The sequence below is a fragment of the Globicephala melas genome, chromosome 19 (genome assembly GCF_963455315.2).
Source record: "Globicephala melas chromosome 19, mGloMel1.2, whole genome shotgun sequence".
NCBI classification, from domain to species: Eukaryota; Metazoa; Chordata; class Mammalia; order Artiodactyla; family Delphinidae; genus Globicephala; species Globicephala melas.
Window position 1 is genome coordinate 10,870,779 of NC_083332.1, and position 23,324 is coordinate 10,894,102.

Here is a 23,324-nt window from a genome sequence, read left to right on the forward strand (position 1 = left end):
CAAAAGTCACCAAGTCTTGTCTCTTCAGTAGCCAGTGAGCTACCCCATCCCCACCCAATAGCCTGGATCCTTCCCCTGGCTTACCCCCACCCCTAACATCAATCTCCAGAGGAGCTTTCAATTACACCTTGCCCTGTCAAAACCTGTCCCTGCCCTGCCCAAAAATCTTTCCCTAGCTCCCCTTCATCTCTAGATCAAGTCAAAGCCCCTTAGCCTGGCATTCCAGGCCCCTCATTCATTCATCTAAATTTTAGACAAGTGATTCTAATTTTTGAGTCAAAAATATATTGACCTTACTTGAGTGCCAGTCACTGCTCAAAGGGCTGGAGATGCCATGGTGAATAAAACAGGCAAACGTTAGGGGTTCCAGACAGCTTAGCACTAAGCGCAAACTTGATCCTGTTCTAGGCACTGAGGACCCAAAGTGAAAAAGGTTGACTCCAGTCTTAGCTTCACAAAGCTTTCATGAGGAAACCAGACTACAGCAAGGACGGAAAAAACAAAACAAAACAAAAACTTAACTTCAGATTGCCATAAGTACTATTAATATAAAATACAGAGTAAGGGGATGTGGGTATTGTTTTCTTTTAACTTGTTATTATGGAAAACATCAAACATACAGAAGTAGACAGAACAGGACAATGAAGCCCCATGCTTCTGTCACCCCAGCTTCAACAACCATCACCTCATAGCCAATCCTGCTTTATCCCATAACCCTTTCACTTCTCTAAAGCCAATCTGGAGGTGCTATCTTAAAAAGATCAGAGGAAGCCTGTCACATTGACATCTGTGCCAAGATATGAATGATGAGCACAAGAGCAGCTACTCAAAGATCAGAGGGAAAAGCATTTTCAGGCAAAGGGAACGGCAAGGGCAAAGACCTGAGATGGTAAAGAGATTGGGGTGTTAGAGGGGAAGTGGAAGTAGATAGGATTGGATGGGGATGGGGGTTGAAGTCAGAGATGAGCAGGGTTAGACCATGTGTATAGCTCCTGGGCCATGATAAAGGGTTTGGATTTTTTTCTAAATGTAACGGGAGCTCATTGGAGAATCTTAAACTGGAATGTGAGTCACGTCCAGGAAGCCTGGAATTCTGCAATAGCTTCCTATACCTTCATCGTAAAGTCTGAGCTCCTAACGACGCTTGTAGGAGACTTTCCCCTCTCTGACTCTGTTCCAGGTACACTAAACTGCTTTCACTTCCTCCAACCAGGCAATTTTTTTTTGCCCCTAGGCCTTTGCCCTTGCTGTTCCCTCTGCCAGAAAGACTCCCTGGGGCAGGCGCCTCCTGTGGCTCCCACAGCTTCCTCTGCTTTATTCATCCCCAAGTCTGACCACTCCGGGTTGTGGTTCTGATTATGTGTGAATCTCCTTCCTTTGACTGGGGGGCCAGCAGGATAGAGGCCGGGTATGTTCACTACGGAAACCATAGTGCCCTCTAGCACAGGGCCTGACACACAAGAGAGAAATAAATATTTATCCTGGTTATGGGGAGGGGGTTGCGAGGGTTGGTAAGGTTCTTGTTCGTTGTGCCCCCTCTCCGGATGCAAACTGATTCCGACTGAACTGAGGATGCCCGCTTCGCGCTAGTCCGCAGTCCCTGTGCGCATGCGCTATTGCCCGGCGTTTTCCATCCCCCCCGCAAAGCCCCTCATATGCTAATCAATGCGCTCCGGAGTATGGCCCCTCCGGGGAATATGCAAATCAGCTCTTCCATCGCCCGAGGCCTCCCATTGTCCCGCGCTAAGGTTATGCAAATGACCAGGCCTCAGGTCCAGGATCCAGGCAGAGCTGGTACCCCCACCCCACCCCACCCCCAGCGCATCCCATTCTCTGTAAGGCGCGTTCACGATCGATCACGCACGCGCAAGCCTTGCAGTCTCTCGTTCAGTCCGGCTGCGGACTGTACCAAGTAAATCCGGACAGCGAGGGGCAAGGCCCGGAACCCCCTGCGCGAGCCTTGTCGATGGCCCGACTCAGCCCCTCTTCCCACTATGCTACAGGAATGGTCTATCTCGCCGCGCAAGCGCCCTAGGCTCTTCACGCCCCTCGCACTCCCTCCTACCCCACTTGCAGCGCAGGCGCAAAGCCGGGGCGTGCAGCCGCTGCCGCCGAGCCGCAGCTGGGGCCGCCAGCGCCGGTGAGTGTCCGGGATGGAGGTGCGCGGGGCATGCTGGGAAGCGGGCACTACGGCACCGCTGCATGATGGGAGTGACGGCTCCCGTCACGGAGGAGCCGGCAGCAGTCTTGGGCCGTGACGGCTTGAGCGCGAAATCCAGGCTCCCTTTTCTCCCCCAACTCATCTCCGTGCCGTCCTGGGGCATCCTGGGAAAATGGGACGCCGTGCCCTAAAGCATTGTGGGAGTCTGTCAGCTAGTCGTTATGAGCCTGCTGAATTCTGGGATTATCCTAGCTTCTTGTGGGGAACCGTGCCTTTTGTCATACACCTTCCGCTGAGCATCCTGGAAGCTTGGAGTGCTTCGACGAAGAGCGCCTTGGAAGGTGGTCATTATAGGCCCGAGGCATCCTGGGGAAAACTGCAGCAGCAGGGGGGACTGGGCCTTATGGTCCTGTCTAAGGTTTTGTTCTTGCCTCCTCTCCCTAGCGTTGTGGGAATGGGTGCCTATTATGTTCGCGCATGGCATCTTGGGAGTTGGTTGCTGTAGGCTCATGACACTGTGGGGTCTCCGGCACGGTTTGCGTTATGGTAGTGAGAGAACCTCATTTATGCCCCTCTCAGATCGTAGAAGCCTGTCTGGCCGCCATGTTCACTGTAGGTATGGGACTTGGGCACCAAGGACTACCTCCATTCCTGACATCTGGAATACTCTGGAAGGGGCTTTGTGTGATGTGGGCTTGGGGAAGGGTAGGCTGCACTGGTGAGCAATGTCTCCTGCTAATCCCATAGGAAGTTCTGATTGTCCCTGGTGTATGGTTGCCAGTTACAATATAGAACGCCCAGCTAAATTTGAATTTCAGGTTAACAACAAAGAACTATTTAATATACCCATGTTCCATGCAGTATTTGAGGTGTACATTTCTAAAAGACTCGATCTGGAATTCAAATTTAACTGGGTATTGTATACTTTTATTTACTAAATCTGGCAACCTATCCTGGCATAAAGTAGAGTTCCCAACTTAAATGGAGCCCTATAGGCAATAGGGTATTATGAGAACTCTCCTCTGCCGGTTATGAATCCTCTCTGTCCTTAAAGCCCAATCCAAGTGTCTTTAGAAAGCTCACCTGCCATTGATGCCAGCTTTCCCGTGCCCCAGCCTCCTCCAGGCTTCAATCCTAATCTTTTTCTCTTTAGTCCCCGGCATTAAACTCGACACCTAGAGTTTGAAGGGAATCATGCGTTTTCCACCATATTAGCCAGTGCCCAGCACAGGCATAAGAAGTGCAGCTGAGGCTGCCAGCCCCTTCATAACTTGCTCTGCCTGGCTCTCTACTCTCAGGGAGCACAGTGGGAGAAAAAGAAGTGCTGTGTGTGTGTGTGTGTCTGTGTGTGTGTGTAGGGAGTATTGATGAAGAGGGAGAGAAAGGAGAGAGTCAGAGAAGGCTTCTTGGAAGAGGCAGAGGTGGTGTTTGGCTGAGGAGAAGTATAGAGGTTCTTGTGTTTGAGGTGGGCTTTGGAGAGAGAGTAAGAGTTCTCCAGGCAGACATGGGGGAAGGAGCACATTCTAGACAGCAGTTGTAGGATTTACTAAGACCCACAGATGTGAAAAGTCCTGTTGTGCACAGGGAGAGGTGAGAAGTCTGGAATGGTGGGGGTTTATAGAGGGTTGGGGTTGCGGGTAGTAATAGCCACTGCTAATGGAGTACCTGCCACATACCACCAATTTATATCAACGAGCCTACTGAATCTTCAAAAAATCTTTTCCGCTGAAGGATCATTTTATGAGAGGTAGGATGACATGGCTTCAAATCCTAGTTCACCCACCTACCAGTTGGTATGATAATTCTCTTTGTGCCTCAATTTCCTCATCTGTGCAAAGGAGATAATAATGTCTCAATGTGGTTACAAGTATGTAAGTTAAGCCCTAGAAGCCCTTTTTGTACCTAGAAGGAAACAGGCTAGAGAAGAAAGGTCCTTTGTTTGAAGCTACGCAGCTAGAATGTGGCAGATTTAGGATTCAAACCTAGGCATCATCTTGCCAAGGTGTAAATTGATGAAGAATTAGGGCAGGGGCTTCCCTGGTGGCGCAGTGGTTAAGAATCCGCCTGCCAACGCAGGGGACACGGGTTCGAGCCCTGGTCCAGGAAGATCCCACATGCTGTGGAGCGACTAAGCCCATGTGTCACAACTACTGCGCTCTAGAGCCTGCGAGTCACAACTACTGAGCCCGCACGCCTAGAGCCTGTGCTCCGCAACAGGAGAAGCCACCACAATGAGAAGCCCGCGCACCACAATGAAGAGTAGCCCCCGCTCGCCGCAGTTAGAGAAAGCCTGTGTGCAGCAACAAAGACCCAATGCAGCCAAAAATAAATAAAAACTAAATTAAAAGAAAAAAAAGAGGGCTCACATTCACAAATCAGTGCAACCGTACTAGTTTTTAAAATATAGAACTACTTCTAGACTGGTTGGTATATCACCACTCTTCCAAGTAATCCCCACCCCCAGCTGCCATTTTGGACTCTTCCCCCCGCCCCAGGCTTTCCCACAGCCTAGCAAGCAAAGGGTTCATGCCTGGCATAGGCCCACGTTCCCCTCTCAGTTCTGACTGGTGCCCATGTTGGTGCTCGCTGTCAAATATTTGGAATATCACCCTTCCCCACCCCATTGAATGAGAACCAGATGGGGAAATTAAGGCCTGCGGCGGGGCAGAGCCTGCAGTGAAGGCTCTGTAGGCAGTCAAGGCCCTTCAGGCAGTCAAGGACAGGGTTGGGGTCTGAGCACACTGAGTCCCGGGGAGGCAGATGCTACGTAAAAGTTTATTGAGTCATCACAGGCCTTTCCTTCCCCTGTCCAGCATCCCTCTCTACCTGCTGACATCCTGCATCAGAGGACTCGTGGCCGACGTGTGGCTGTGGAAAGCTGGCCAGGGAGGGACACTGCCCAGCTGCTGCTCTGCTCCTGTCTCCTGTCCCCTCCCCTGGCCATGACAGAAACCCGTGAGCCAGCCGAGACTGGGGGCTACGCCAGCCTGGAGGAAGACGATGAGGACCTCTCTCCAGGTGAGATGGCCTTCGAGGTGGTGGTGTTGGCTTGACGATCTTCCTGGTTTGGGATTGGGGCTCCGCTGAGAAATCTTGATGGGGAGTGGCTCCTTATCTCGCTAGGTTTTCTGTTCTGATTAGGACTCTGTGCCCTGCTAGGGGATCCCTTCCTGCTGAGACTTCTGGGGGTTCTAGATTGGCTGGGATCTTTCTCTTTTCTGAGGGTTCTAGATTGGCTGTGATCTCTTTCCTTGCTGGAGGTTCTGAATCGGCTGTGATCTCTTTCCTTGCTGGAGATTCTAGTTCGGCTGTAATCTCTCTCCGTGCTGAGGGTTCTGGAGTGGCTGCGACCGCTCTCCTTACTGGGGGTTCTAGATCGGCTGTGGACTCTCTCCTTGCTGGGGCTTCTAGACCATCTGCAACCTCTCTCCTTGCTGTGGGTTCTAGATCGTCTGTGACTTCTCTCCCTGCTGGGGCTTCTAGACTGGCTGTAACGTCTTTCCCTTTTGGGGGTTCTAAATTGGTTATAAGTTTTCCCCTTGCTGCAGATTCTAGAGTGGCTGTGTCTTCCCATCTGACTGGGAGTTCCCTTCCGGGTACGACTTCTTGCCCTGCTATGATTTCTCTTCCAGCTGTGACCTCTCACCCTGCCGTGGGCCCTCTCCCTACCGCGACTTCTTGCCCTTCTAGGCATTCTAGACCAGCTGCGACTTCGGGGCTGGCTGGGGTGCTAGACTGGCTGTGACTTTGGGGCCTGCTGGGTGCACTACCTTGGTTGTAACTCTCGACCCTGCTGAACACTTCAGTAGGGCTGTAACTCCATCCCCTGCTGGGGGTGATCTTCTGACTATAACCCTTCACCCTCCTCGATGATGCTGGAGACGGGCAGTGACCTTTCTCCTCGAAGGGAGTTCTAGCGGGGCGATAACTCTTTGCCCTACTGGGGGTTCCAGCCAGGCTGGAGCTCTTCCCCACATCCAAGGCTCCTGGGGGGCTGCAGCTCCTCTTTCTGCTCACATTTCTAGGCTGGCTGTCACTCCTTTCCCGGTTGTCGGTTCTCAGCTGGCTGTAACTCTTCCCCCAACTCTGTTTTCGCTGGGAAGTAGGAGTTCTCACCCTGCTGGGCACACCTGGTCTGGCACCATTAGTTCTTCTCCTGCTGGGAGTGCTGGCCCTGTTGGCTGACCTCTTGGAGCTGCGGCTTCCGCTTCTGCCGGGAGTTCTGCCTCGGCCGTGGGTGCCTCTGCGCCGGGGGCGTCTTACCCTGCTGGCCTTGCTGGCTTTGCTGGTCCTGGAGTCAGTGCTGGCTTTGCTAGGCGTTCGGGCCGTGCCGTGGGCTCGGGACTTGTTGCTGGGCTGGTTAGAAGGGGCTGCCTTTGTACTTGCCCATTTGGGAGATTCGGACATGCTTGGGCTCGTGACCGAGTTAGGGGCGGTCACAGGTTTGGTGGACACAGAGGGGCTGTTGGGCATGGCCGATTTGGTGGTCTTCAAGGAGGCAGGAGGATTGGGAGACGCTGTGGGCATCAAGGGTCCCACGGACGCCGGAGACATGCTGGGCTTCCGGGCTCTCGCAGGTGGAGGAGGCAGGGTGGCTGCAAAATGGCCTATGGTCCAGGAAGTCACGGTGGACACAAAAGGCCTGGTAGCCGTGGGTGACCACCTGATTGCCTTTCCCAGGCCAACTTCATGAAGTCGCAGTGGGCAGTGAAGACTCCGGAGGGCAGGTGGTGTGAAGTCAGAGATGGGAGGAGAAAGAGGGGTGGAGCCCCAGCTCAAAGCTGGAGGTGCTTCGTCTGTGGTTTGCAGCCATTCAGCAAATGCCTCCCCAGGCTGCCTTATGCTCAGCATTGCTAGGGACACAGAGATGGGTCAGACCCAGGTCCTGCCTTCCAGGAGTCTCCAGACCCAGACCCAGACCGTCACCGTCCAGGCTGTCAGGGTGTGTTAGGGGGCAGGGCGACCCCAGACGAGAGAGGCACTGACCGCCTGGGCAGTCAGGGAGGACCTCACAGAGGAGGTGACGTGGAGCTGGCACCTTAAAGAGGAGCAGGAGTTTGCTAGTCGAGAAGGAGAGGGTCGCTCCAGGTGGGAGAAGAGCAGACGCGAAGGCCTGGAGGAGGGAGAGCAGGGCCACCCTTGTTCATTCAATCCACACATCCCGTTGGAGACCCCAGATGAGTCAGAGCTGCCCCTGAGGGGTTTCTAGCCTGAAGGAGGAGACATTCTGGGGCCCAGATGGCTACAGCCTTTAGAACAGTGACAGGGGAGATGGAGCCAGGGTGGAGGGAACAGGGGAGAGATCTTCTGCCTGAAGTCATCGGGGGTGGTGACTTCATGGAGGACAGAGCCTGTGCCGGGCCCTGAAGGATGAGTAGGAGATCGCCAGGCAGATAGAGTGGGGAACAGCGTTCCAGGCAGAGGGACCAGCCCACGCCAAGGCCTCGGGAAACATTTGTTAAATGGCAGACAGACAGCAGGACAGAGGCAGGAACACGTAAGAGACAGAGAGAGCTGCAGGGAAGGACGGACCCTCAGCAAACATAACCTGTTCTCTGAGCTGGGTGATGCCGGGGACCCAGCGCTGAGTCAGACCAGGCCTGCCTGCTGGGCTGGTGGGGAAAGGACTGGAACACAGGTGACCACAGCCTTGCAGGCTCGGGGCTAGGACAGCCAGGGGGCAAGAGCAAGTGACCGGCTGCCTGGGATTAGGAGATCTGGGATGCTCTCACCAGGGAGGAAAGCCTCCTTCTGGGTCCTTAAAGGATAACGGGAGACATTCCCAGCAGAGGGAATGGCATGTGTGAAAGCCGCAGAAAAGCCTGTCAAATTGAATGCCAGGCACAAAGAAAGTGTTCTAGATGCTAGGGACGCAGTCATGAGCCAGACGAAGTCCCTGCTTTCAGGGACAGGCAGTAAACGTATAAGCAGGTGTTACATACAATACCTTGAGGAGAAAAATAAAGCAGAGTTAGGGGCGTAGAGAGTGCTAGGGAGGGACTGCTGGCTAGACGGACTGACCAGGGTTTCACCGAAGTGACACTTGAGCAGAGATGTGACAGAGGGGAGGGATCAAGCCTTAGTCCCTCTGCAGAAAGGGTGGCAAAGGCCCTGAGTTGGGTGCTGGCCCGGGGAGTTGAGGGACGTGAGGAGGCAGTGGGGCTGGCTCAGTGGTAACGGGGTCCCTGTACGCTGCCGGGGGAAACTGAGGAAGGGGGGCCAGTGGGTACAGGGCTAGGCTGTCACAGTCCTAGGAGATGCTTTGGGCAGGCTTCTGCCACCACGTCTGTAGAAGCCGGTATTTTGCTGCCGCCGTAGTGGGGGCTTCCCTCTCCACACCCCCCATAACAGTTGTTGGTGTCACCCTTCCTGTACAGTGACTTTCCATTTTTTTTTAAACCTAAACTTGTCCTAGGCATGTCCTTCATACCCATGAAATCACAGTAATATATCTATATTTACAAATAAATATTTTAACTCACTTAACTAGATATTTTTATATATATATATATATTTATATATATATAAAAAACCACATATATCAGAGTATGGGTATGTGTATGTGTTTTAATTTGCTGAAGTACCTGTTCACGTGTTTGTCTCCCTAAAATGATCCAGTGTAGGCCATCACCCACATTTAGCTTTTTCCCCGTTTAACTGTGTGACTGGAGGCCAGTGAGTCACCTAACCTCTCTGTGCCTCAGTTTCCCCAGTTGTCACTTAGGGATAATAGTACCTCCCTCAGGGTTGTTGTAAGGATTAGTTGAGTTAATATATAAAAAACAAGGTTCTTAAAACAGTAGTGGACACTGTCATTGTTGCTTTTATTACTCCTACATCTCCTCCTTTGTTCTCTTTAAACCCCTAAGATGCAGTTCTTGCAAGACGTTCATTTGCTTGACACACAGATGCTGCCTGTTCTGCACGATGGGGATCCATCTGTGGGGAGCGCAGGGTCGGGCCCGGGCTGCCCTCTCCATACTGTGGCGAGTCTGAACGGGGCTCAGGGAGGGGACAGCCGGGCACAGCGCTCTGTCCCCTGATGCCGCCGTCTTTCCTCTTCCGCCCCCTTTAGGCCCGGAGCATTCCTCTGACTCCGAATATACTCTCTCAGAGCCGGACTCCGAAGAGGAAGAAGATGAGGAGGAGGAGGAAGAGGAGACCACTGATGACCCCGAATATGACCCTGGCTACAAGGTGAAGCAGCGCCTGGGGGGGGGCCGGGGGGGCCCATCCCGTCGGGCCCCCCGTGCAGCCCAGCTCCCGGGCCCCCCAGCCCAGCCCTGCCAGCTCTGTGGCCGCTCCGCCCTTGGGGAGGCCCCACCGGGCACCCCACCTTGCCGGCTCTGCTGCCCCGCTACAGCCCCCCAGGAAGCGCCAGCTCCTGAAAGCAGGGCCCTCGGGGAGGAAGAGGAGGAGCCGCCTCGGGCTGGGGAGGGCCGACCAGCTGGGAGGGGGGAGGAGGGGGAGGGGGAGGAGGGGGAGGAGGAGGAGGAGGAGGAGGGCGGCGCCTACCACTGTACCGAGTGCGAGGATTCCTTTGACAACCTCGGGGAGCTGCACGGGCACTTCATGCTGCATGCCCGGGGTGAGGTGTAGGGAGCGCCCAGACCTAGGGAGCTTGGCAGAGGGGTGGGGCGGGTGGGGTGGGAGGAGGGGGCTGAGGACATCGGGGTGGTCGCGGTGGTCACGGGGATGGGGTCCCACTGATCTGTGTCGTCTTAGCAGTAGTTGTGTGAAAGCCAGAATAAAAGCCAAATTCTGTGTGTCGGCCGAGTGTGCATTTGAGGTCTGTGTGTGTGTGTGTGTGTGTGTGTGTGTGTGTGTGTGTGTGTAAGCTCGAGTGTATAAGGCATGCGCCTGGGCGTTTACCTCACCATCCCTGGGCTCCTTGGGGAGAGCTAAGGATCGTTGTTGCTGAGATAATTAACGTTTACTAAGTGCATATGTTCAGTGTGGTTCCCATTATTTCATCATGGACCCCGTGATGCACAGGCTCACACACAACAGAATTTTTTGCTCACGTCATAGTCCAGGATGGGTGTTTCAGGTTGGCAGGTAACCTCCATATGGTGATTTGGAGACCCAGGCCATCCTGTAAGCCTTTTGGCATTCACATGGTCATGGCTGGGTGTCCATGGCCTGGGTTCTGCCAGAGGACAGGGAAAGAGAGCCTGGACAGGTACACATGTTCTCTTAGAAGCCCCAGCCTGGAGGGGGCACATAGTGCTTCCACTTACGTCCCTTTGCTGAGAGATTAGTCACATGGCCACAGCCTGCTGCAAGGGAGTCTGGGAAAGGCGGTCTAAGCAAGTGCCCAGAAAATGGTTTGTGGAAGACAGCCCGTGCTCTCTGCCACTTCATCCAAGAACCTTCACAAAGAGGACTTTAATTATAATCACAGCTCCGCTTCCTGAGTGCTTCCTGGGTGCCAAGTGCCAGTCCAAGAGCTTTATGTATATTGACTTAGAGAAGTTGTGCATCTAGGAACTTACAAAAATAGAACTTTAATTATAATTACAGCTGCCATTTTCCCAGCACTTACAGAGTGCTGCATTTTATTTACATGAGATCATCGGGTCCTTAGAATAACTGCGAGGTAGGGACTGTGATCCATTAATTCACTTCACAAATATCTTTTGAATACTTGCTGTGTGCTAAGCATTGGGAACACACCAGTGAATAAAATAAAATCCTTGTCCTCGTGGAGCTTACGTGGAGGTGGGAGGGGGCCACCGGTGGGGACAGATAGTAAACAAAAAGTAAGCAAGAAGGATGTGACATATGCTGGATGTAAGTGCTGTGGAGAAAAATAGAGCAGAGAAGGGGGACCAGTTCTGGAAGAGGGTGCAGTTTTAAATAGTGTAGTCCTCCCTGAGGAGGTGACAGAGACCTAAGCAGAGACCTGAGAAAGGGAGGGAGGGAGCCTGGCACACGGGTGGGAAGAGCGATCTAGGCGAGGGGGGGTGGGGCAGGAGCCTGCCCCACGTGTCAATTAGGCAAGAGTGGCTGGAGGGGATAAGGGATGGCAGAGCTGGAGGGATGAGGTCAGAGGGGAACAGAGGGTCAGCTTATTACAGCCTTGTGGAAACACAGGCTCTTGCTCTGAGATGGGAAGTACTAATTCACAGAAGCTTGGCACTGAAGCTCCTTTGAAAATAGAAGCCTAATTATAATAATAGCTACCATTTACTGAGCATTTACTGTGTGCCAAGCTCTGTTCTAAGGCGCTTTACATGTGTTAACTCATAGAAGCTTGGCAACTAAGAACCTTCAAGAATAGAACCTGAATTACCATAATGGCTCACAGCGGACCAGGCCCTGGGCTAAGCGCTTTATATGGACGATCACATCGGATCCTTATGAGGTAGGGACTGTTACTTATTACTCATTCATTCAGCAGTGATTTATTGAATACCTAGGAGATGCAGGCACTATTTGGGGAGCTGGGAGTAGAGTGGTGAACACAATGAACAAAAATCCCTGCCTTTGTGGAGGTTATATTATAAAGGGGAAAACAGATACTTGAATATTTAAGTAAAATGTTTAGAATGTTAGAAGGTTATAAGTGCTGTGGAGGAAAAGAGAAGGGGGACGGGGAGGCTTGTGTGTGTGTGTGTGAAGCAGTTTCAAATGGGGTAGCCAGGAAAGGCTTCACTAAAAAGGTGACATCAAAGCAGAGATCTAGAGGAGGAGGAACGGGCCATGTGGCTGTGGGAACAGCAAGTGCAAAGGCCCTGAGGTGGAACCTGCTTGGGATGTTTGTTGAAGAGCACTTGGGGCCACAAGGCTGTTGCTGAGGAAGGCAGGGGGAAGACTGGTGGGAACACAAGAGCAGAGACGGGCAGAGAAAAGCAGAGGGGAAGAGGACCGGGTCACACAGGCCATTAATACCGACTCTGACTTTCTCTCCGAGTGTGTCGTCATCATCATAATTCTTAGAGGCGTAGGGGCTGCTATCACGACCATTTTACAACTGCTACAGCCAGGGCACAGAGAGGTTGAGTAATCTTCTAGAGGTCACACAGCTGGGAAGAAGCAGAGGCAAGGTTTGAATCCAGACAACTAGGGCTAAGGCACCCATTCTTAGCCATTAAGCCACACACCAGAAATGGCTGTCCACAGCCACCATCTGACTTGCAGGAGTGTATTTGGTCTCCAGAGTTATTGAGGTTTTTTTAATCACGTTGGTTACCAACATTTAAAAATGGGCAGGTTTGACACAAAAATGGAAGTTTCTGGCTTCCTTGTGAGATTGATTGCTGAACCCACAATCCCATGGGGCAGTAGTTTGCTGGAGCTGAGTAGGGGTCACCTCCTATTAATGGGGCATTCCCTCCCGCATGCCCAGTCCCCACTGCCTGGCATCTGGGCCCCTTACACCCTGCTTGCCTCACTGATTTATGGTACCTGCCTGGCCCCAAAGAGCATTCACACTGACGCCTGTTACAGGACCTTGACCAAAGCATCTTTCAAAACCCATACTTTTCATCCTAGAAGCTCAGAATCTTATACTTATGCACTCTTTGAGACTTTCATAACCACTATAGCTTAGCATCACTGAATCTCAGAATCATCACAGCAGAAATCCACAGCTCCTTAAAACCACATGGATGCATCTTTTTTCCTGGAGCAGCATGCCTAAGCCCTCTTCTGCCCTCAGACGGGGCTTTCTAAGCACAGAAGTAGCAGATTATCCATTCATCATCAGAAGTTCCTAAGGATCTCGAGAGACTGGGAATCAAGAGACCTAGTCTCCTGCCAGTGGGGTCATTCAGTTCTTCAGGGCCCAGGCAGGGTATGGAGACCAAGCTAGGAATTCCAGAGGATTCAGTACCAGGAATTGGTTACACAGGTACTAAAACACTGAGAGCACAAACTTGGAAAAGTGAGGTAACTGAGAAATTAGTGTCTGCAAGAAGCTCCCACCTCTAGGACTGGGATGCAGAAGGAGAAGCGCAATGACCAGAACCCAGTGGGAGCTTGGTGGGCAGGCCACGCCACGTGTATGGCTGGTGCAGGGGCTGGCTGCCACACGGCTGCTGCTTAAACCCCAAGAGGGGCACGGTGCCTTGTGCTGAGAGTGTAGACAGGTATTGGAGCCTGAACTGCTGCTGGAGGGGTTCCAGCAGGAGCCTAAGGCAAGGTGAGTCCCTTCTCCCCTCTTCCGACCTTCCTTCTTCCCATACCTCTTGTGGGATGAACTTAAGGAAGCCAGCTTTCCAGGGAGTCTGGGAAGCGTAGCTGCAGAAAGCCCAGCCTCATGGAGCAGCGTGGAAGGGCGGGCTGAGGCTGAGAAACAGGTAAACGACTGGGCGCAGTCAAGTTCTTTCTTGAGCCTCCACGGTAAGCGCTGTCCTAGGTGCTGGGGATGAAGCAATGAGGGAGACAACCCACTTGCCCTCAGAAGCTTGGCTTCTAGAGGAGGGACACAGATGATGACAGAAACACAGGTGTGATAATTCTAAGTGTTGAAGAGTGCTGGGAATAAACTAAATCAGGCTAAGGGTTGGAGGTGCTGTCCTCTGAAGTGGCAGGTATCGAGACCTGAATAATGAGGAGGAAGCCTTGCAAAGTTCTGGGTAAGAGGGAACAGCAAGTGCAAAGGCTCTGAGGCAGATGCCAGCCTGGCACGTGTGGCTAGAGTGTAGTGAAAAAGACAGAACCGGGAGGGAGTTGAGATTGCTTAGTGGGCTGGGATCTCGTCATTGTTGGGTTTTGTGGGCCTGGGTAAGGCCTTTGGATGTTACTTATGGGATGCTGTTGGAGGGTTTTGAATGAGGAGTGATGTAAGCTGACTTACATATACACAGGGGGTGGTCTGTCGTAGAGAGACTGGAAGGGTGGGGGAGCAGTCGTGGTAGCAGACCCAGCCCCCTGCTGTCTCCTTGCTCTGCCATCCTGTTGTCGCTCTCATGGTCCAAGATGGCTGGATACCATGTCCACGTTCCAGGCGGGAAGGTCGAGGAAGGGCAGGTTCCTTTCTGAAGCTTGAGGACTCTACCCAGGAATTTAGTCAGAGCTCAGTCACATGGCCACATCTAGCTGCAAGGAAATCTGGGAAAGGCTGTCTTTGTAGCCACCGTGTGCCTAGCTAATAAGTGGGAGATAGCTCACTCTCTACCATATCCATCTCACCTGTGGGCTTTCAAAATATCCCTCAATTCAAGCAGAGTCTGTGATTGTTGTATGCAGGGCTGTGATTATTGTATGCAGGGCATTGACCATCGTCTCTAGGGGCAGGGCAGGTAATGCAAGGGAGTAAAACTGGTCCAGTGGAACTCAGCCCAGGGTTGGGTCTTTCAAGAGCTGAAAATAGGATCTTAATGGGATATCTCCCTGTGTTGGCCAAATACAACAGGAAACAGAAGGTATCTCTGTTTGACTCCAAACCATAGGGCCAGGCCAGGTCTGCCCTGAGCTCCCCACTCCCCATGCCCTTATGTTCTCTGGGAATTCCTGCTCAAAAGCCAGAGTTCCTTGTTTAGACATTTTATTATGGACCTTTTGTTTTCAGATACTACTTCTGTTAGTTTATTCATGCCATCTCACCTACACATACAAAAAATATTCCGTGACCAGAATGGTACATAAAATTATTTCAATGAACAATAAATTATCTGGGGGGGAGGAAGGCAGAGCCATCCAATGCCACGGCCCCACCTTGAGTGGGAAAGGCTGGCAGGGGGTGGGAAGAGACAAGGGCCCAGTTTGCAACCCTCACGTGACTCAGTGCCGCCTCCGACTTTGCTGTCCCATCCCCAAAGGCTCAAGTTGCTCCACGTGTGGGACCCATTCGGTGGCATTACAGGCAGGCAACACCTCACTTTCCCTCCCCGATTCAGGCCCAGATCCAGGCACTTGGCTCTTGCAGCCCCATTGCCTCCATCTGGGAAGAATTAATGGTGATAACACAATCTGCAGCTAGTTATGATTTCAAACTATTTCATTGGGAACGAGGAAGATACAAATAACAAATTTCCCTCTTTCTTTCTTTCTCACTATTGTTTGATTTTACTGTTTCCCTGAAGGCTTTTGTGTCCTCCAAAGACGGAAGCTCTAAATGAGCATCTTCTGGGTCCTATTGATCAGGAGTCCTTTGCCTTTCCAGGGAGGAAAGTAAATCCCTCCCATCCCATATCAGATGGGTGTCCCACCAGCCACAGAGCTTCCATTGCCCTAGGGAGGGCTGGAGCCACACTCAGAGCTCCCCCCGGGCATGCCGGATGTAGTGCTGATGCAGCCCTGCTTCCTGGGCAAAGTCCTGCCCACACTCAGTGCAGGCGAAGGGGCCAGGAAGGGGGTGGGCCTCGTGCGCCTGGCGATGCCGCCTCAGAGAAGCGGCCTGCCCAAAGGTCTTGCCACAGTCGGGACAGGGGAAGGTGGGTGGCGTGGTGGTGGGCGCAGCCGGCTGGGAGGGCCTGGCCGCTGGACCGTGGCTGCGCTGGTGGGTGATCAGGGCCTTGGAGGAGGGGAAGGAGCGGGCGCACGTGAAGCAGATGAAGAGGACCCCCTGCAGCTTCTGGGCCACGAAGTCCGCTGGGTGCTCCCGCTTCATGTGACGCTCCTGGAACTTGGAGTCTGCGAAGGTGATGAGGCAGCGGGTGCACTGCAGGGCCCCCAAGTGGCCTGAGGGACATGAGGAGAGGTTGGGGGAGGCCAGCAGGAGTCTCGAGGGCCTCTCCCAGCCTCAGAATCGCACCAACAGTGAGCATGCAGGGCTTACTATGTGCCAGGTGCTATGCCGGGCCTGGACAGCAGACTTACTGGACCTGTTTTACGGATGAGCAGACTGAGGCTCAAAAAGGTTAGGTAACTTGCCGACAGTCATGAAGCTAGGAAATGAAATGGCGGAGTCGGGACTGGAACCCGGGGAGTCCGCCCTTCCTACAGAGCCATGTGATTAGAGCACAGTCTCGAGCCAGACCGCCTGGAACTGACTCCCGGTTCTACCACTTCCGAGGCAAGTAGAAACGGCGTTTTCATCTGGAAAATGGGGTAACGACCATATCAGTATCTACTTTACAGGGCTGTTGTAAGGAATAAACGAATTAACGTATAAAAAGTGCTTAGAACAGTGCTACACAATGGTTTGCAATAATTATCGTTGAGACAGAAAAGAAGCCCCACAGCTAGGAGCTGGCCTGGCACTCACAGCTAGGCCTCGGTGTTCTGTTCAGCATAAACAATTTCACAGAACATCGTCAGACAAGGCCATGCTGTGACTGAGACGAATCAAGACAAGACCATGCCATGATGCCTTCTACACACAGACAAAACGTGAACACTGTCCAAGCCACGAAGATGGCCAGACACCCTCCCCCGGCCCGTCATGGCTAATATGAGTGCCTGCTGCTGCTTTGCCAATTACACCTGGAGCCTTGCTTTGTTCCTCCCTCCTTCTAGGTATTGAGATAGCCAGCCATGTAACTGCCCCTGCTTCCTGGCACCATCCATCCACAGCAAAACCCCTTTCTTGAACCCTTCCCCAAATCACCTACCACAGCCTAAATCCTGTAATAAGTCCTTTCTTATTACTGAGATGCCCCACAGTATGTGTGCTTCCTCAGCACAGTGAGCAATAAGCCCAACTTGGTCAACTCCAGGTGTGTTCCTGGTGGTCTCTGGCTGGAGAGCATTGACACTGTGGCTTTCATCGTTATAAATACTTAACCTCTCTTTGCCTCGGTTCCCTCATGTGAAAGTGATAATTACCAATTTCACAGAGTCTGTTAGGAGGACGGAATGAGATAACAAACGTTAAACTCTTAGAATGCACCTAGCACATAATAAGCATTCAGTAGAAGCTGTTGCTATTATCCTAGGTCAAGTTGGCTGCCTTCATTAACATTAAGCTTTCCCCTTTTCTGCCGCTAAACCCCATACCAGCCAGCCCCATGAGGTGAGTAGTGGCAAGCCCTTTTGACGGATAGGGAAACGGAGGCCCAAGTCACACTGAAAGTCTGGGGCAGAGTTGGGACTGGGGCTCTCTGCCCTTTCCCAGCCAGCTCTCCCACCCCAAGCCTCTCTGGATGCCACTCTGTGCCTCTGAACTGCATCCCATTCATGCTTATGTGGATAGAGCAGGATGGGTACGTCAGAGGGTAATAAGGGTAGGGGTAGGGAGTAGCAGGTCCTGGGAGAGCAGCTCAGGGACCATTAACAGCTCCTTCCCAACAGGCAAATCCCCGCAACGCCCTGGACACTGAAATGCTATAGAAATCCTTTTAGCATCACAGCTCCTGCACCCCACCCATCTCTGGTCAGCAGTACTCACAGATGTCACCTCCCGGACTTTGGGGACTTCTCTCCTTGGACGAATCCTCCTGCTCCATGGTCTCTTTGGGGTGCCGGTCCTCCATGGTGACTGAGACCCCTCTGGTCAAGAGAGGAGCACGCATGACAGAACAGTAAATCAAGTGAAGTCGCTTATCTACAGCGAGTCTTAGAGGGCCCGCCAATCCTATGACCTTTGACAGGCTTGGCTTTGCCAGCCTTTGGCCGACCCCCCACGAGATAACATCTCCTTGAATTCTAACCTGATAGAGCAGCTCGCTAGAGAAGGTTCAGTCCTCCCAGAAGATTCAACTACCCCGGTTTGTGACTCCCCTTAGAGCCTTCTCACTTGCGTGAGACCTCTGACCTATGCCTCCTACATCAAACTAACTCCCTGAACTCAGAGCGCGGGACCCTTGATCTTTGACACCAGCCTCATCCCCTTCTCTCCCACCTGTCTTGAGGCAGGTAGTGGTACCCACGCTTTAGCCTGCCTCCTTCCGGGAGACATCTTTCTCTGACATCCCGAAACTCTTATTGCACCTAGAACCCCCGCTTCCCACGCGCGCTTTCAGCCGCTGTGACCCGCTGCCCCAAACACTGCCCTCAGCTCCCTCCCGAGGCTGGTAGCCCAGGCCTCTGCTTTTCTCCAGACAGCAGAGGGCTGCCTTTCGTTGCGCCTGTCAGTTGCTCGTCACAGCGCCGTCACCCGAAGTGAAGCGGGGTAGGGCCCACCGAGTCTCAAAGTCCCGGTGGTTTCCACGGCCTTTCGCCTGATGAGCCTTTCGAAGCCCAGATCTCGGGTTGCCATCCGACTGCAGTGATTCAGTCGCGCCAACCCGGTCCTCAAAATAAGGGGAGGGGTCCTTCTCTGCACTGGGGTGCGTAATGATGACGTTGCAAGCCTCCTTTGCAGTGCAGACCTAAGCTTATTGCGCAAGTGTGTTAGGCGCTCCTGACGCGCACGCGCTTTGGCTCCCTCATTGTTCAAGGTTCGGCGACCGCCGAGGAGAGAGTGCCCTTCGGCCGTTCTGCGCAGGCGCTGCAAAGGGCCCTGTCCCCGAGGTTAAGCTTTCGAGACACACCCCCTCCTAAAAGGAATGACGTCAGGTTAGAGCCCCCGGAAAGGGTCTGGACATCCCCAAATCCCGGCGCTTTAGCCTCATGGGCCTCCGTCCTCGGACCCCAGAGGCAGAGCTTCTCAGCGGCTGACCGACTGCTACCGACTGCGCAGTCCCGTGTGCCGGCTGTTTGCTCGGTCGGTGATTTGGAAGGGAGGAGTGAGGGGTAAAAACATCTGTGTCCCTGAGGGAGGAGGGGGCTAGAGGGCGATTTCTGAGTTTCTGAAGCGTAAAGGGAAAGGCATCCAGAAAGAGGGCGGACAGGACTCCCAGGTCCCTGGGGAATAGGGCCTGGGCGCCAGATTTCTAGGTGCCTGTCAGTGATACCCGAGAAGGAAAGAAGTGGTCAGGGTAAAAGGCTGAAGTCTGAGACCAGAGTGGGGAAGCTACGAAAGAAAAAGGTTGGGTGCTCCGTGACCCGGGTCTTCCTCTCTCCCCACTTTCCAGCCATGCCTCCGCCGCGGGGTGACGTGACCGTCTTATTCCTGGGGCCTCCGGGCTCGGGAAAGTCTGCTGTGATCGCAGCGCTGTGCGACAAGGATGTGGAGACGGTAGAGATCCCCGACGGACGGCCGGATTCCGGGCTCCCCAGCCTGAGAGCTGCAGGCCCAGGCCTCTTCCTGGGCGAGCTGAGCTGCCCACCCGCAGCGCCGGGGCCCTGGGCGGCGGAAGCCAACGTGCTGGTATTGGTGCTGCCCGGCCCTGAGGGGAATGAGGAACCCCTGGCCCCAGCGCTGGGGGAGGCAGCGCGGGCCGCCCTGGCCCGAGGAACACCCCTGCTGGCTGTGCGGAACCTTCGTCCCGAGGAGTCACAGAATGTAGCCCAGGCTCGGGATCAGACCGCAGCCCGGCTGGACAGCGCCGGGTTGGGCGCCGCGACTCTCTTTGTGCTACAGACCGACTGCCGCAGCAGCGACGGCTGCGAGGAGCTGGAGCGCCTGCGGGCAACGCTGCGGAGTCAGGCGGAGGCGCTGCAGAGGTGAGCGCGGCGTTTCAGGGTGGGTTGAAGAGGACTGGTGCTTTATTTAGTCTGTACCTCCCACCCCTAAGGTGCTCTTTGAGGTCTGCGAGACCCCGCCCTCAGCGAGTTTGGGGCCAACCTTAACGGGATATCTGCTGAAAGCCCTGCTCCCTCGTCCAAATCCCGACCCTCAGCGCAGGTTTTGAGGTCCACGAGGTTCCACCTCAAACTAGCGCTCTGTGCTTGACCCTTTTCTATCATCTAGGCCAAGGGTCAGCTAGAAGTCCGGACCTGTCATTCCAGGTTCCGCCTCCTGCGAGCGCTCTGAGGTCCTGAGCCCCCGCTCCCTCGCGAGAATTCTAGGAGGGACCGGGACCTAGCGCCCAAACACTGCCCCCAGGCCAACGTGTGAACGAGGGCTCACTCTCTCCAGGCAAGCTGGTGGTCCCCGCGAAGCTTTTACCCGAAGACTCCACTCTCCAGTCTTAACCCTCTTGCTCACCATCTGCTTGGTTCTCAAGCGACCCCAGTCTCCGGAGAGCCACACCCTAAGCGAGCTTTGTCGTTTCGGGGGCCCTCCCCCACTTCCTTTTTCTAATCCCCTTTCGCTTCTGTGTCCACTTGCTGGCTACCTCGTGAATTTTCTCCCCCAACCCCAAGCGGCCTCCTTTTATAGACGTCAAAACGAGGCTCAGGGAGGGGCAGCCTCTTCCCCAGGCCCACCACTCGTCTTTCTTCCTTAGCCACACACCCTTGGTAAGAACTAGTAGATGAGGGTTCTCCCCTCACCTGTCTTTACAGCCCTCCTAACTCCTAGTCTCAGGAAAGAGCGCCCTTGGTGACCTTGCCCTTGTCGAATAGGGCTCGATTTTCGTTTAGTCCTCAATACAGTCGCCATTCTTTCTTTGCTCTAAACTCCACTCTCTATGAGTTTTGCCCCGCCCAGCAGGGCTTTTTCTTAATCCTGCAGGTCCCTCCGAAAGACCCGCTCCCGCAGAGTGTAACCCCGGGGAAGGCTTAGCCGGGTCCCCATTTTCGACTCTGTTGGCAACCTGATTTCTGATTTCAATCCAGCCGTCCCACCCCTTCTTTAAGCCCCTCCCTTTTCTTCATAGCCTCAGATTCTGTTTATGTGCCATTAGTCTGGCCCCTCCCTTTCCTGATTATTCAGAAAGCTCCGCCTTGTCATCATAGCCCAGTCCTGTCCCCGTAGCCCAGCTCGCCAGCATTTAGCCCCTCTTCTGCCCTTGACCCCATCCCTCCCTTTCCCCGCAGGCTCCTGCCACCGGCTCAGGATGGCTTCGAGGTGCTGGGCGCTGCAGAGTTGGAGGCTGTGCGCGAGGCCTTCGAGACGGGTGGCCTGGAGGCGGCGCTGTCATGGGTTCGGGCCGGCCTGGAGCGACTGGGCAGCGCGCGCCTGGACCTGGCCGTGGCCGGTAGGGCTGACGTGAGCCTTGTGCTGAACATGCTACTCGGGTTAGATCCTGACGACCCAGGTGCGGTGCCTGCTTCGGCGCCCGCGGAGCCCATGCCCTACCCGGCCCCAGAGCGCCCCAATGTGGTGCTCTGGACCGTGCCTCTGGGCTCCGCGGGCACTGCTGCCGCCCCCCACCCAACCCACTACGACGCTCTCATCCTCGTCACCCCTGGGGCCCCCACTGAGAAGGACTGGGCCCAAGTCCGGCCCTTGGTGCTACCAGATACGCCGCTGGTCTGCGTGCGAACAGACGGCGAGGGCGAGGATCCGGAGTCCCTGGACGAAGAGGAAAAGAGCGGCGAGAGCTTAGAGAACGCAGGCGGAGGGGGGTTTGAGAATGCACGCAGTGAGGGGAGGGAGAAACGTGGCCCTGGATCGCAGAAAGCAGGCAGTGGGGAAGGTTCAGAGGATGCAGGCAGCGAGAGTTTGCAGCCGGTTGGCGTCGGCGTGAAGAAACCGGGCAGCGGGGACTCAGAGCGCGCGGCCGCACTGAGCCCAGAAGATGAGACGTGGGAGGTGCTGGAGGAGGCGCCGCCGCCGGTGTTCCCGCTGCGGCCGGGCGGCCTCCCGGGGCTGTGCGAGTGGCTGCGGCGTGCGCTACCCCCGGCCCAGGCCGGGGCGCTGCTTCTGGCTCTGCCACCCGCGTCTCCCCGCGCGGCCCGGACCAAGGCTGCGGCGCTGCGGGCCGGGGCGTGGCGGCCGGCCCTGTTGGCTAGCCTGGCGGCGGCGGCGGCCCCAGTACCGGGGCTGGGCTGGGCCTGCGACGTGGCGCTCCTGCGAGGTCAGCTGGCCGAGTGGCGGCGGGCGCTGGGGCTCGAACCCACGGCGCTGGCACGACGCGAGCGCGCGCTGGGCCTGACGCCGGGGGAGCTGGCCGAGCGGACACGCTTCCCGGGTCCGGTGACGCGCGCCGAAGTGGAGGCGAGGCTGGGCTCGTGGGCGGGCGAGGGCACCGCCGGGGGCGCGGCGCTGGGCGCGCTCTCCTTCCTGTGGCCGGCGGGCGGTGCGGCGGCCACCGGGGGCCTGGGCTACCGCGCGGCGCACGGCGTCCTGCTGCAGGCGCTCGATGAGATGCGGGCCGACGCTGAAGCAGTGCTGGCACCGCAGGTGCCCACGCAGTGAGGGGATGGGTTGAGGGCCGGGGCTTCCGGGGTGCCCCGTGTCCCGGCTGCTCGGCTTGGTCAGGGGTTGAGGACTGCAAGTTGCCGTAAGAGGGAGAGGGCGTGGTGATCCAGACTCTGGCATGCTAGTATGGGATGTCTGGGTTTGTGAGGTCACAGAGCGGGGGGCGGGGGGCGGGGGGGGGGTGGGGCGCGGGGGCCGCCACTCAGAATCCTGGATGCTTGAAGGCGATGAGGGTCTGACCACCGATTGGAATGTGTGACTTCTCGTCACCAGGATTCCTGGGTCCTGAAGGGGAATAGAGTTCGGGGGACATGACTCCTGATTTCTCTGGGGGACCAGAGGGTGTGACCCTCAGACTCCTAGACTCCTGAACTCCTGAAGGGAGTTGAGGGTTTGGGACTCCTCTAAGGGGATATATCTTGGTCTCCAAAGAGTAGAAACTGGATCTATTAGGTGTCTAGTCCTCCACGGGGAGAGGAGGTGGAAGCCCTGATTCCTGATGAAGGGGGTCTGCATCACACCGGGGACTCTAGCATGGAGGAGGGGGTCTGGGTTCCCCAGGGAGCTGGAATCCTTGGGCTTCTGAGCCACAAAGGGGTATAAGGTCTGGGTTTCTGCGGGGTGGGGGGATAGGCCTGCATATAAAGGGGGCTTTGAATTTTCATTGGGGGGAGGAAGGATCTCTGGAGTCTCAGAACTCCTGTCTCCCAAGAGGGCTGTGGACCTTGGTTCCTAATTCATGGGTGGTGGAAGGTCTCCATCTAGAGGGGGGAATAGAGGGCTGTGTAAGAGAGCTGGAGACCTTTGGTTCCTCTTGGGGAGTAGAGGGGTCTCTAAAAGTTGCTCCACCAGGGGCCTGGTGACCCAGATTTCTTTCCCAGTTGTTGTGGGGAGAATGGTACCACAAAAATGAGAGGAAGTAAGCGTTCTGGGCATGGTGGGCTCTGGGGGGTAGCCAGGGACCGGGAATGAGGCCTTCTGGGTGTGGAAGGACAGAAACGCCTCCCTCAGAGGTATCTCCCCAAAGTCCCTAATGGGTTTGGATCCTGGTAACTAGCTACCTTTCTCTGAGTTGGACTGGAAAGGGATATGACAGCCCCCATTTTATAGGTGCTGAGCGACTATGGGGCTCTCTGGGGACTCTGTTCGTCTGTCCCTCTCTCCTTTAGGGGTTTCTATCTTTTTTTGGTCTTGGCTTTGGTC

At 54.9% G+C, this 23,324-nt stretch overlaps 4 protein-coding genes across 18 annotated transcripts; 2 read left to right on the forward strand and 2 right to left on the reverse strand.

Moving 5' to 3' along the window:
- Positions 1-1,908: 1,908 nt before the first annotated feature.
- Positions 1,909-9,796, forward strand: ZNF428 (zinc finger protein 428). Of its 3 annotated transcripts, XM_060288584.1 has the most exons (4): positions 2,206-2,502; positions 3,893-3,908; positions 4,975-5,179; positions 9,237-9,796. In XM_060288584.1, the coding sequence occupies exons 3-4, from the start codon at positions 5,104-5,106 to the stop codon at positions 9,758-9,760; spliced, it is 600 nt and encodes a 199-aa protein (XP_060144567.1). In that variant the 5' UTR covers positions 2,206-2,502; positions 3,893-3,908; positions 4,975-5,103; the 3' UTR covers positions 9,761-9,796. The 3 variants fall into 3 exon arrangements, with proteins under 3 accessions (XP_060144566.1, XP_060144567.1, XP_030729914.1); XM_060288583.1 differs by lacking the exons at positions 2,206-2,502; positions 3,893-3,908 and adding an exon at positions 1,909-2,140; XM_030874054.2 differs by lacking the exon at positions 3,893-3,908.
- SRRM5 (serine/arginine repetitive matrix 5) lies at positions 5,268-7,012 on the reverse strand (the record flags this gene model as incomplete). The annotated part of the gene is made up of 2 exons (XM_060289446.1): positions 5,898-7,012; positions 5,268-5,865 (listed from the first exon to the last, which is right to left on the reverse strand). Coding segments are annotated over exons 1-2 (1,713 nt in total), but the record flags the coding sequence as incomplete, so codon positions are not given.
- Positions 9,797-11,168: 1,372 nt separating the features above from the next.
- Positions 11,169-22,276, forward strand: IRGQ (immunity related GTPase Q). 4 transcript variants are annotated; one of them, XM_030874038.2, is made up of 3 exons: positions 11,169-11,528; positions 19,006-19,537; positions 20,795-22,276. In XM_030874038.2, the coding sequence occupies exons 2-3, from the start codon at positions 19,008-19,010 to the stop codon at positions 22,116-22,118; spliced, it is 1,854 nt and encodes a 617-aa protein (XP_030729898.1). In that variant the 5' UTR covers positions 11,169-11,528; positions 19,006-19,007; the 3' UTR covers positions 22,119-22,276. The 4 variants fall into 4 exon arrangements, with proteins under 4 accessions (XP_030729898.1, XP_030729896.1, XP_030729899.1 ...); XM_030874036.2 differs by lacking the exon at positions 11,169-11,528 and adding an exon at positions 18,394-18,547; XM_030874039.2 differs by lacking the exon at positions 11,169-11,528 and adding an exon at positions 18,555-18,724.
- Positions 14,642-18,976, reverse strand: ZNF576 (zinc finger protein 576). Of its 10 annotated transcripts, none has more exons than XM_030874052.3 (3): positions 18,173-18,397; positions 17,439-17,539; positions 14,642-15,790 (listed from the first exon to the last, which is right to left on the reverse strand). In XM_030874052.3, the coding sequence occupies exons 2-3, from the start codon at positions 17,521-17,523 to the stop codon at positions 15,363-15,365; spliced, it is 513 nt and encodes a 170-aa protein (XP_030729912.1). In that variant the 5' UTR covers positions 17,524-17,539; positions 18,173-18,397; the 3' UTR covers positions 14,642-15,362. The 10 variants fall into 10 exon arrangements, 5 of the variants coding, with proteins under 5 accessions (XP_030729912.1, XP_060144570.1, XP_060144568.1 ...); XM_060288587.2 differs by having other exon boundaries at positions 18,042-18,397; XM_060288585.2 differs by having other exon boundaries at positions 17,920-18,397.
- Positions 22,277-23,324: the final 1,048 nt, after the last annotated feature.